The sequence below is a fragment of the Rosa chinensis genome, chromosome 1, assembly GCF_002994745.2.
Source record: "Rosa chinensis cultivar Old Blush chromosome 1, RchiOBHm-V2, whole genome shotgun sequence".
NCBI lineage: Eukaryota > Viridiplantae > Streptophyta > Magnoliopsida > Rosales > Rosaceae > Rosa > Rosa chinensis.
Window position 1 is genome coordinate 50,748,556 of NC_037088.1, and position 12,741 is coordinate 50,761,296.

The following is a 12,741-nucleotide window of genomic DNA, read 5'->3' on the forward strand; positions in this document are numbered from 1 at the left end:
ATAAAAAAATCATAAGTTTATTCGAATGAGGGACAAGGAAGAAAAGGCCTGAAAGCCTTTACCAAGCAAACTACATAAACACCTTTGCTTATGTGCTTGTGCAAAAAACATATATTAACTACGTGTGTCTATATATATATAAAAGATGATGATTATGGCATATGAGAGCTTCTATAAAAAATGGTGTTGTATGAATTTAACGTGCAATGTCGACATGGCACGAGTGTTCTCATGGCACCTCCACCGTGCCAAATCATGTCAATATATGCCTTTATTTCTTGAAAATTTCTCTTGGCATAATCTCATTATTAATAAAACACGACTTTAGGAGAGGTTCCAAGTAAATAATTAAATTAAAAAATACTAAATGTTATTTTTTTTGTTCCGAGACTTGAAATAGCTCATAAAAATCATGTTTTACTAATGATGAAATTATGGAATGAGATAATTTCAACAAAAAATAGAGTGAACAAGGTTTACACCTTTGCTGACAAAAGATTTGGCCATAAACAGTCTTCTATAAGAACATAAAATAAAATATAACGCATCTTTGTCGACGAATTAACCATTGACAAAAGCATCCCATAAAGGGACGCCCATTTGCTCCTCCCATAAGAGCATTTCCACCGGTCTTGTTTTGACCGGCCTCTAGCAGGGATAAATGATGTGGTGACTGGCCACAAGGAAAAATATCCCTCCACCGGCCTAATCTTGCCCAGCCAACTTTGGCTTTTCATGACCGAGTCCAAAAAAAAAGCCAAGGCCATGACTAAAATCTTGACCCAAACTAACCAGCTGCCAGTTTGCCCCAGTCCTCGAGAGGATGCCGTAAAACTTGAATTTCGGTCGAGTCATGTCGCACGGCTGTGGGAAGCCTTCGATCTCCTTCTGGGTTGCGTGGTGAGGTGAGGCACCACCGTGGGGAGGATGAGCGAGCCGAGGCAAGCCCGTATAGCCCGGGTCTGCAGCCGGAGGACGCACGATGGAGTAGGAAAACTCTGGTCGGGTCGGTCGGGACCCGGCGGGTCTGAGGAGACGCAGAGGAGAGAGAAGAGAGAAGAGAGAGTTTCAGGGGTGAAAGTGAAGAAAAGAGGAAAAAGTATGTCCTTATGAAAAAAGACCAAAAATTTGTGCAATTTATAGAAAATTTTCAAATTTTCAAAAATTCATAACTAATTCATATGAACTCCGATTTTTGCGTTCCATACATGTACGAACTCGTATCGACGATCTCTACAACTTTCATTAAGGAAGTTTTCCCAAATTATGTATGTATAAAAAGTCAATTTTCGAAAAAAAAGGTCAATTTTCGTGACCCCCCTAAATAATGTTCGTTTCGAAAATAAAATCGATTCGAAACCAGATTTCTCTTAAAACGACTTACGAAACAGTCTCAATATTCATAATTCAAATATCCGAATAATTATTGAATTACAAAATCGAATAAATGAAAATTCGGGTCTTCACATTATCCATAAATCTCCATTATTACCATTGACAGGACCCGCCCCGGATTTCACCCTGAAATCCGAAGTGGCCCTGCGGGGCCCACCTTAGAAGAAATTCTACCAAAAATTTGGCGGAACTTCCCCTAAAATGGGCTACCCAAAACCTATAGAAAGTATGTACACTTCTAAATCAAATCATCCTTATACTTATGGAGCCACACTGCTCCCCAACTCAACATCAATCTCCAATTCACAAAACACAAACCTCAACTTGAAAAACATAAATCCCATAGGTAATCAGAGCAATTCTAATAGAAAGGTAAATAAGGACAACCTAACTCAAAGGCAAACGCGGAAGCCATGCTGTTGACTATGCCTCAACTCCGTGTACGCCCGACCTCACTAATTCGCCTGCAAACTGGGCATTTGAAACCGAAGGGCCCAGGGGAAAATATTGAAAACACGTTAGTGTGAGTGGACAAAAATAAACAATTTTAAACAAAAGAGATTTTATACTTTCCCACATTTAATTTATTAAAAAATCTCCCGATGCATGCACTGATTTAGGAAAACGAAACAAAAGGAGTTCCGCTCAAGAAAACCGACTAGCCCCGCTAGTCCCAAACAATTGAAAGGAAGGATGGAAACTCCGATACTCAACAGAATAAGACCAGCCCCGCTGGTTAAACGGAAATCAGACTAGGCCCCGCTAGTCAAGTAATGATAGGATATGGGGAAGAAATATCACCATACGGGTAATGGAGCCTCCCAGGCTCTACCTACCCTCGACTGCCACTCACACATAGATTGTGTGAGGAGGAGAATATGACCTCGACTGCCACCCACGTGAGGAGGAGAATAAATCACCTCGACTGCCACTCACATACACAAAGTAAGTGAGGAGGAGAATAAGCTACCTCAACTGCCACTCACAAACACAAAGTCTGTGAGGAGGAGACCAAATCACATGACCCGCTTATGGTGAGGAAAAATCATCGAAAACCAGTAAATCCATGTAGCCTCCCCACATTTCTCACGAGATAGAAACCATGTATTCAACGACGTGACCCCGCACGCCAAGATTACTCTCAATCTCAAAATAAATAAGTGAGAAATAGAAATAAATCGACGGCGTGTCCCACACGCCCAAAATATTCTCAAATCCTTAAAGGAAACCGGAAATTAGTATAAGCAAATCCCATTTCCAAAAATCTCTCAAAATCTCCAAGAAACCAACCAAATCCAAAATCCTTAATTAAGCATTCCCGATGCCAAAACCGAAAGTCAATAAATAAATGAGAAAATCCAACTCCATCGAAACTCATCTCGAGAATCTTCCAGGAACTTAAATCGGCAATTAGAAATATACTTAATTCCGGAAAATTACCTCGGAAATAAGCAATTTATCAAATAATATTATAAATCATAATCAACCTTTGAAACTCATTATCGAGAGCCAATCCACGAGATAAACCGAGATCGAATTTCCGAAAATCAAATCATTTGCTCAATAAGTAATATGATTAAAACTAGAGCATTATTTAAGAAAATAAATGCATGCATCAATATTTAAAAATAAAAGTCCACTCACAGTACTATTCCGACGATCACGCATTCGTGTTCCGTCATCAAGCAATAGCTCGGTACGTCGTCCTGTACACAATTATATTCTGTGAATAATTCTTCAATAATTTAATACGATTCCTAAAATCAATTCCTCATAATTACATCTCCCATTCTCCTCGGATTTAGCCCAAATTATACCACTAATACCAATTCGTTAATTTAAAGGTTTCAAGGCAGAACCGAGAGATATCCGACGGTCGGATTCTCGTAATTCGATAATCGAAACCCTAAACTTCAAAATTCATACTTAATTCCAAGTTTCTCCAAAAATTACCAAACTTCACAAACACAGAATCATCTCAACATTCTAAGCATTTTTCATAACTGTGACCAGGTGAGAAAATACCTTGAAGTGCTCCAATTTTGCAGATGAACACAAACCCGGAAATCTCCAAACCCACCAATTTGGAAATCCTTCAAATTCACCTTCCAAACGTGGAAATTTCAGCTAGAAGTCTTGAGGGGAGATGATCAGTGACTCAAGGCGCTCATAATAGAGCCAATTTCACCGCCGAAGATAGCCGGGAACTGGAGAATTTCGCCGGAGAAGTCAACTGCTACAATAACAATGCTTGCATAAATTCGGGGTTTTCCGGCCAAATCGCCGATACCCACTGGTACCATCGTGTAGAGGAGGAAGAGACGGTCAAAGGACAACTGAAATCATGTCAATCGGACGTTGGACGGTGAAGAAATCGGAAAAAGAAGAAGGGAGGGCGACGCGGGGAAGAGGGAAGCAGAGAGAAATCTCGAGGGGGGGGGGGGGTAGGATTCCCGAAATGGAAACTTACCCTGGTAACTTTCTATATATACCATGAACAGTAACTTTAGTATGTAGGCTATAACTTTCACATACAAACTCCGATTTTTACGCACCATATATACACGCGCTCGGTTTAACGTTCTCTACAACTTTCATGAAGAACATTTTTTTCAAATTTTGACCCAAACAAAAAGTCAACTTTTAGGGCCACTAAAAGTATCGAAACAAAGTAAAAAGTGAAAGTAATTATCGTTTACCGTCCAAATGACTAGTAAACTGGTAAATTGAGGTACAGGACGTTACAACCATCTATTTACATCAAATCTATTTCAATTTTCTAGTGTCTTTCCCTTTCCGAAAAGCCATAACAATCACAATTATGACATTAATTATCCATAAATCTACATTATTACCATCTTTTTACATCAATTCTATTTCAATTTTCCAATAATAAAATAAAAATAAAAATCAATGAACAGTAAAACTGACGGGTCAAGAAACAGAACGGGTGGAAACCCATGTCCAGTGGCAGTGAACAGTTTCTTGACTGGTCGACGCCTTGACTTTTCGATCTTGATATTTCTTGACAACGGGTGGACTTTCTCTAAGAGCAAGTGCAGCAGTAGTTGTCTTGACCGGTCACTAGCTCTGATTGCTGAGGTGTTGACCATGGAAAGCAAAAATCTCCTTCCACCGGCCCGTTTTTGACCAGCCAAAATATGGCTTTTCTTGATCCAGTCGAAGTAATAGGGCAAGGCCTTGACTGACCCAGGTGAAGAAGGCTGCCAGCTTGGCCCATCCACGATCGTGGCTGACGTAAGCAGAAAGGGTGGAGAGCCTGACGTGATGAAGGATGCGTGTGATGCTCATTTTTTTGTTGGGTAGTGCCAAATAGTGTAAAACGAGTGCTGCATCGCTATTTTGTCGCGTAGCGACAGTGAATGGGATAGAGGAGGTGACGTGGTAGAGAGCTGTTGGCTAGTTTGAATTTTTGAAACCAACGGTTAATTAATATGGGCCGTTGGTTGTAGTTGATTATGCAGATTTGACCGTAAATAATTAATATGTATGATTATATAGGTAATGGTAACAAAAAAAATTTGAAAAAAAATCTAAAAATTTCTCTATAAATACCTACCATTTATTTTACATTTCACACCTAAAAAATTATATTTCATAGTTACACAAAGTTGTTCTTCCTCCTCTTCCTATAGCTCTCATCTTCCAAATTTTTTTATATCCAATATGGCCGAACAAAGGGGAAACACACGTCCAGTGGCCGGACAAGGGGGAGATCAAAGTGAAGATGAAAATGCCGAATTCGGGAGGAGATGGATGAATGAGGAAGATGTTCAATTGTGTAAGTCTTGGAAATATGTAAGCCAAAATCCGGCTTTGAGTAAAGATCGAAAAAAAACCGAGCTATGGAGGGGCGTGAAGCAACACTTTGCCTCAAATTGGAGTGGAACGGGCCGATCTTCTTCCTCTTTGACCGGAAGGTGGAAAATTTTGAAGATAGAACTCTTTGAGTGGCATTGTGCATTAAGGCAAGCTCATAATTGGTACAAGTGTGGTTTGAATGCGGTTGATGAGGTATGCATTTGTTGATAAATCATTTAATTTGTTGATACATTATAGTTAAATATTACTTGATAAATAATATAGTAATTATAATATCAAACATGATCAGATGATAAGGACACGTGTCCACTCTTACTTGTATGTAATATGATCCAAAATCTTAGATAAGATTACATCGACAATAATCTTTAGATTGAATAGTATGCAAATGATCTGGTTTGTTCAAAGTTGTCGGTGGTTGCTTCACTTATTTCAAGAAAAATTGTCAATAACTATAGGTGGCTCATAATTTGTCCATCGAAAATATCATAAAAATAGTAAATTGTAGTTTTGAGGCCCAAAACGATCCTGAAAGCCTGAAAAACCCCACACGTCGTGGCAAAGCGACGAGTTCTCTTTCTAGCGTTGTTCCCTTTCCGAAAAGCTATAGCAATCACAATTTTGATACTGAATGAATTTGCAGCAAACCAAATGCCAAATATTCCTATTCTTCAATCTTTGTTGTCATCCGTTCTACATTAATTATCTATAAATCTCCATTATTACCATCTATTTACATCAAATATATTTCAATTTTACAATAAATTAATTAAATTTTTTTCCATGAACAGTAACTGACCGGTCAAAAAACAAAACGGGTGGAAATACATGTCTAGTGGCAGTGAACAGTTTTTTGGCCGGTCGATCCAGTGACCCAATGATCTTGACATTTTCCCTTAATAGGTGAACTTGCTCTAAGTAAAATAAAAGGAGACCCTCTCACAATTTCATTTTCACGATTTAGGCCTATCATAAATAAAATAGACGGATTGAAAAGCCTTGTTTCAACTCTAGTGGCCCTAGCTAGCTGAAGATGCTCACCACTCGACCCGATCACCCGATCCATCTCCATCCCACTGGGTCAAGTACTCAAGTGCTCAAAATACTCTCTGTATTGCAAACCCCCACTTGGGTCCTACACAATAACCAATTGTTTCATTGTTGCATCCAGAACCCAATCCCACCCGTCCAAACTCCACCACCAAACCCAAGTCATCCAAACCAACGGCTAGAAACCAAAGAATCAGATTCACATAAAGCCACAGAACCTCTTGGAATCTCTCTCTCTCTATCACATAGTGACAAATACGTATTATTATGCTTTCTCTTCCTTGGTCTCTTTCCTCATTTTCTCATCCTCTCAAATTATTGAGCACTTGGTCAAGTGCCACTTCTCTCTGAAACCTCTTCCTCCTTCTCTCAGATCCGCGACGATCTACGTCGATGGCGTCCAAGCGGATCTTGAAGGAGCTCAAGGATCTGCAGAAGGATCCTCCGACCTCATGCAGCGCCGGTATAGTCTTGTTTCTTTGTTCAGATTTGCATGCTCTTATTGATCTTAGCTTGTGCTTTCTCTTTTCATGGTTCTCAGTCTGTTTCGAAGCTTGATCTGTCGATTTCTGTTCGTCTGAGTAAATTTGTCTTGATTTTGTCATAGATTTACGGTTTTGTGGAATTTCTGTTATTGAGACGATGTGTGTTTATCAAGGAGTGAAGTTTAGTTGCGAAGATTAGGAGAGCTGTGAATGTGAAATGTAGGATTGTTGAGTTTACTGGTTTTGGAGGCATTTTGTATTTGTGTCTAATACTGCAACTTGTTTGAAAAAGAGACTTGGAACCTTGTGTGTTCATTGAAAGAAAGAAAAAAATTGAGAACTTGTGTAAATTCTTGGTGTATGTGCTGACTGAGATTGAACTAAGGGATGTGGATAGTTATAATTAGAGTCGGTTTGATTATATGAAGGAGAATTGTGTGTATAGGAAATTGCAGTCGACACTCTAATTTATCATGGCTGATCATATTTTACGGCAATAGCATTCTACATTATATACTTGGAGGGAGTTTAGTGAAGCTATGGGTGTATCTGATTTTCTAGCTGTTATGTTGTGCGGGAGCGCCTAAGCAAACTAAAACCAAAGAAAACAACTTTTGGAATTTTTTTTTTTAAATTTTCTAAAATAAACTAAACTGAGAAAGTACTTCCAAAGAAAACCATTTTCCTTATAGTCCTTTAAGATCAAAACGTTAGAGCTGTTTTGAAAGCATACATTTACTTGTAGTTCTTATAGTTGGTCTTAGATTATAGTCAGAAGCAATAATTGTATAATGTGAAACTATTTTGAGGTTTATTACTTTCCTTGATGACAGGTCCGGTTGCTGAAGACATGTTTCATTGGCAAGCGACGATAATGGGCCCTCCTGACAGTCCTTATGCAGGGGGTGTCTTTCTAGTTACCATTCATTTCCCTCCTGATTATCCGTTTAAACCACCTAAGGTACAGCATCAAGTTTAACCCTTTTTTTTTTTGTAGAAGTTGTTAATTTAGCTTCATACCAACTGCATTTGGCTCTCTTGTTTTTTTTTTGGGCCCGGGGGGGCGGGGCGGGGGGCGTGTTTCATTTTTAGACCCAATCAATGTTGTGAATTAAAAATTGATGGTTTCAGAGAAATATTGGTGATTTTTCCAGGAAAGAGGATAACTTGCGTCTTTTTGTGAACTTTTCAGAAAAAAACTGGCATTTGTTTTTTTCAAAGTCATAATTAAATTGGTTGACCTTTACTGTTCTTTTGGAAATGGTATTATCTTATGTTTAGACCCAATCAATGTTGTGACTTGAAAATTGATGGTTTCAGAGATATTGCTGATATTTTTATTTTTCTAGGAAAGAGGATAACTTGTGTCTTTCTGTGAACTTTTCAGAAAAAAACTAGCATTTTTTTTTTCAAAGTCGTAATTAAATTGGTTGACCTTTACTGTTCTTCTGGAAATAGTATTATCTGTGTTTAGACCCAATCAATGTTGTGACTTAATAATTGATGGTTTCAGAGAAATATTGCTGATATATATATATATTTTTTTTCCAGGAAAGAGGATAACTTGTGTCTTTCTTTGAACTTTTCAGAAAAAACTAGCATTTTTTTTTTCAAAGTCATAATTAAATTGGTTGACCTTTACTGTTCTTATGGAAATAGTAGTATCTTATGTTTATAAAAATTGTGTCCAATCTTGGAGTGAATCCCGAATCACAAGTTCACAACTTACCTCTTTGAAACTTTACATAGGAAGGAATATATCAACTAAGTAGTATTAACAACAATAATATGTAAGGCTGAATACCTATTGAGACCATAGCTGCTGGATAGGAGAGGTTTAGATAGATTATGGCAGAGGTCAATACATAGGTACACCGACCATTGGTACAAGTACAACCAATGGATCAGGTGGTGATCGGGACTGTAGGAGTCTTTGCTTGCACATGGTTTCTAATATAATCAAAGAGGCAAAGGACTTCGTTATATTTGATCTAGAGGATCTCATTTTTGTACAAAAGAGGTCAGTAAAAGAGTAAAATGTTACTCATTGTTTTGTGTCATACCACTAAATTTAATGATGTATGATCTTTTGACTGAAAAACATTTTTTCTCTGGCTGCACGGGCAAGTTTATGCTTTATAAATATACGAGGCCAAGACATAGGCAGAGCCTCAAGTGAGGCATATTGGCTCTAGTCTTGGACTAAGTCAGAAACTTTTGGTATAGACCTACCCACCACCTAATGTAGTGTTAATTTGAACTCTGTACAACTTTAGGCTTGGCTGACATTAAGTTTGATTTTGGTTGGCCTTTAAGGTCTTGGACCAATTTCTCAGTCCTTTAAAAATCTTAAGAGAATTCTAAATCAAATTGCCTTTTTCTATTGAAATTACAATGGTATATCATGTGTCAATTAAAAATGCTTTGGCTTAATAGTCTAGAAGCTACTAAAATGACATTCATTAATCGTCACCAAATTATATTGCAGGTTGCGTTTAGGACCAAGGTCTTTCATCCAAATATCAACAGCAATGGAAGTATCTGCCTTGACATTTTGAAAGAGCAGTGGAGCCCTGCTCTGACCATATCCAAGGTTCTGATCTCTTAGTGATTGTTATGATTTAATATGGACTAGGTTTCCAATTTCCTTAGTCCAAGATAAACATGGACAGGAGATTGTGATTACTATGAAGTTCCCACAACTGCATATTTTCCATGCTGAAGTCCAGATGTTAGTGTCTGATTCACAAACTTGTGAAGCATCATTTGGAAATTAGATTTGCGTTATTGAGAAAATTTTATAATTTGATCTTCATCTGGATTTCCAAGGATGTATGCCACTGGGGATGGCTGTCAATTGTTAATGCATAGTTGCTTTACACCCTTTCACTCATCTGTATCTGCCGGTTTTTAAGTGGGTGGGAAAGGTTCTTGTTTTCTATTTCAGGTGTTACTATCCATTTGTTCCCTGTTGACGGACCCCAACCCGGATGATCCCCTGGTGCCAGAAATTGCTCACATGTACAAGACAGACCGGTCAAAGTACGAGACAACTGCTAGGAGCTGGACCCAGAAGTATGCTATGGGTTAGTATGTTGTGCGCCAACGACATGTAAGACACCAACATCGTATTCCCTGTTTTGTATAAAAGAAGCCTGGTGTGTACTATTGTAATAGACATTGAGGAATAGATTTGCCTTTGCCCCGCTTAAATCATGACAATGTGCTAAGGGGAGCAACTATGAAGGATCAGAAGTTTTTAATGTTTGATGTATTGTCTATATGTGAAACTAGAAGTTTATTCACTCTTATGTGTTATAATGTACCCTACACTAGTGTACTTCGAGCATTTGCATTATAGAGGGTTTTGCACCTTGTTGAAGTTTAATCAGTCTTGGATTTTGCCTATTCTGATCCAGTAGTACCAAAAGATCTTCTTGTGATTTGTCCGCCACAAAGGAATTATTGTGATTTAAGAATTATGAGCCTTATCTTTCCTTTCCCAGTGTGATGAGAGCTTCATTTGCTTGGTGAAAAAGATTCCTTACTGTAAAATTCATCTTCTTCTATCTGTATCCACATATTTCCCGACTTTCTGCATCATCACCACTTAATTTGCTGGTGTAGTGATAGAGTACAACTCTGCTTGGGAATCCTTTGTGTCACTAACTGGCAGTAACAACTAAAAACAAGAGCTGTGCATGCTTGCTCTCCAAGTTTCACACGGTCCCTTCTGAACCATAAAGTATATTAAATTCTTATCTCCAAGGAGATTTGTTTTATTTTTTCGAAATGTTTTTATTTTATTTATTTATTTTGAAACTTGAAGCGGATGGGTTAGAGGCTACTTTTCCAATTCTTCATTCAGAAGACTTTCACATTTGGAGATGAGCCAAAGATTGGTTTGCCTGCAAGAAACAATCCCCTTTTTGGCCATTTCCTTGTCCATTTTCTGCCTTTCGTATAAGAGGAAAAAAAGAACCCACTATTTCATGGGCAGGTCTGGTTCCTTTAAATCTTACCAAGGAAAAACACCATTTTCAAATAAAGAAATTGATAGAGCAATAGTGACAGCCTCAAAAGGAAGTTAGTGACAGCAACTAATGAGAGAAAGAAGAGAAAGCCTACGCAGTTTCTTTGACACCAATTATGTTTTTTGTTTTTTTAGCCAATACTGAAAATTGACCCAATATCTTCATTCTTTAAACTTACTGATTTATTTTGTCAGCATTAAAGTTGGTCTCAGTGAAAATTAGGTTAGGATTACGCTTGATAATGGTGTTTCCCTCCAATGTACCAAAAAATTAAAAAACAAAGAGCTGGTCTTGGTTCCTACCATTAATATTTCTGAGAGTGGCTGAAAACAATTGAAATTTCATTTTTAATTACAGGTTTTTTATGAATTAATGTAATGTAATGGACGGCAGGGATTTTGTAATTTAACTAACGGGGTCGTTTCGGGAAACTGAAAATATCAATTGACTGAGCTACTTGGAGACCAAGCAACAACAAGAGCCCCTAATTATTCCACTATTCTATCCTATTTTCTTGTGGCGAATGAATCTATATTTGGTAGGTAATTCAAAATGTGAAAATGAAAAACATCCCTTGAGGTTGACTTGATTGCTACAACGTAACGATAGAGGAAGAGTTGAATACTTGGTTGCCAAGCAAGAGATAATTTATACATTTTCATTGAGTTGCTATATCGGTTTGGTTTTATTTTTATTACTTAAAAATTCCAATAAATGAAAATTGATAGTTTTATTCAAAAAGATCTTGATAGTTTAATATAAATTGCCAAAACAATCATTTGTATTGCCTCAAAACCAAAGTACTTTATGATTCTTTATTCTTAAAGTTTACATTCGAAACATAACATCCATAACCTACAACATTATAAGTACATGTTCCAGAACATTTTATATTATAAGTACATGTTCCAGAACATTTTATATTATAAGTACATGTTCCAGAACATTTTATTTAAGCTAAACCTGATGGGGTTGCAATTATAATATAACAACAAACATCTTATTAGAAAAGCATTTGAAATAATTTAAGGGTGTTTATATTCATACCTCCAAAATTGATATTTGGACCTCCATACTTTTTATACCTCCAACTTACTTTTTCAAAAAGTTAATATACTAAATACACCTCTCTAATTTTTCTAAAATGCCCTTACCCCATAAACAAAACCAAAGTTAGAGTTCTTCAACATTAGCATGTATAGGTAAAACGGCCACCATAAGTTCTTCTGTCTAACTTGTATCAATCAATAGAAGCTTGATTCATATACAAACAGAAAATATTTCAGTTTGTGAAGCATTGATTCATGTCTATAAGAGGTGGGTGATTTTTTTGGCTTTCCAACTTTCTTTTATTAATCAGGCATGCACGTCTGCAGTAGATAAAAAACCATCAAATCCATTTGTTGCCCAATCTCAAGAAGAATCATGAGAAACAAGGGCAATCGATCACTCTTTTACAAGTTGGACAATTAATGTATTTTTTTGTAATTCAAACTCCAACATCAACCAGCAAAGAAGAAAAAGGACATCAATAACATATAGGTCAGAATCTTTCAGCAATATCTTCCCAGACCAATATCATAAATCTGAGTTGCACAAAATCATATCCAAACATCTCTATTTGCTACTCTTCAATTTGTTGCCTTCTGCCATGATTCATGACTAATAGATATTACGAGTCATCATCATATGCTGGGTTTGTTGAATAGAGTAGAGATTTTTGTGTCCTGATTGGTAATTTTGTATGAGTTAATACAATAAATTATTAATTAAATAAAATAGGAGGCCTAAATACCAGTTTTGGAGGTATGAATAGAAGCTCTCATAATTTAAACCTCTATGTTTTTTGTCAAAAAAAAAAAAACGTGATTATCAGTTAAGAAAAGAAAAGGAAAAAACGAAAATGTTGGAGAAGGCTGCTGAGATCCTCCTAT

The 12,741-nt window shown here is 37.1% G+C and overlaps 1 protein-coding gene across 1 annotated transcript; it reads left to right on the forward strand.

Moving 5' to 3' along the window:
* Positions 1–6,567: 6,567 nt before the first annotated feature.
* LOC112181888 (ubiquitin-conjugating enzyme E2-17 kDa) lies at positions 6,568–10,164 on the forward strand. The gene is made up of 4 exons (XM_024320291.2): positions 6,568–6,751; positions 7,607–7,734; positions 9,262–9,366; positions 9,721–10,164. Exons 1-4 carry the CDS (start codon positions 6,682–6,684, stop codon positions 9,862–9,864), a joined length of 447 nt encoding a protein of 148 aa, XP_024176059.1. The 5' UTR covers positions 6,568–6,681; the 3' UTR covers positions 9,865–10,164.
* Positions 10,165–12,741: the final 2,577 nt, after the last annotated feature.

Coding starts and splice junctions, on each gene's coding strand:
- LOC112181888 (XM_024320291.2), top strand. CDS start 6,682: ATGGCGTCCAAGCGGATCTTGAAGGAGCTCAAGGATCTGCAGAAGGAT. Junction 6,752..7,606: donor TCCGACCTCATGCAGCGCCG/GTATAGTCTTGT, acceptor CCTTGATGACAG/GTCCGGTTGCTGAAGACATG. Junction 7,735..9,261: donor ATCCGTTTAAACCACCTAAG/GTACAGCATCAA, acceptor ATTATATTGCAG/GTTGCGTTTAGGACCAAGGT.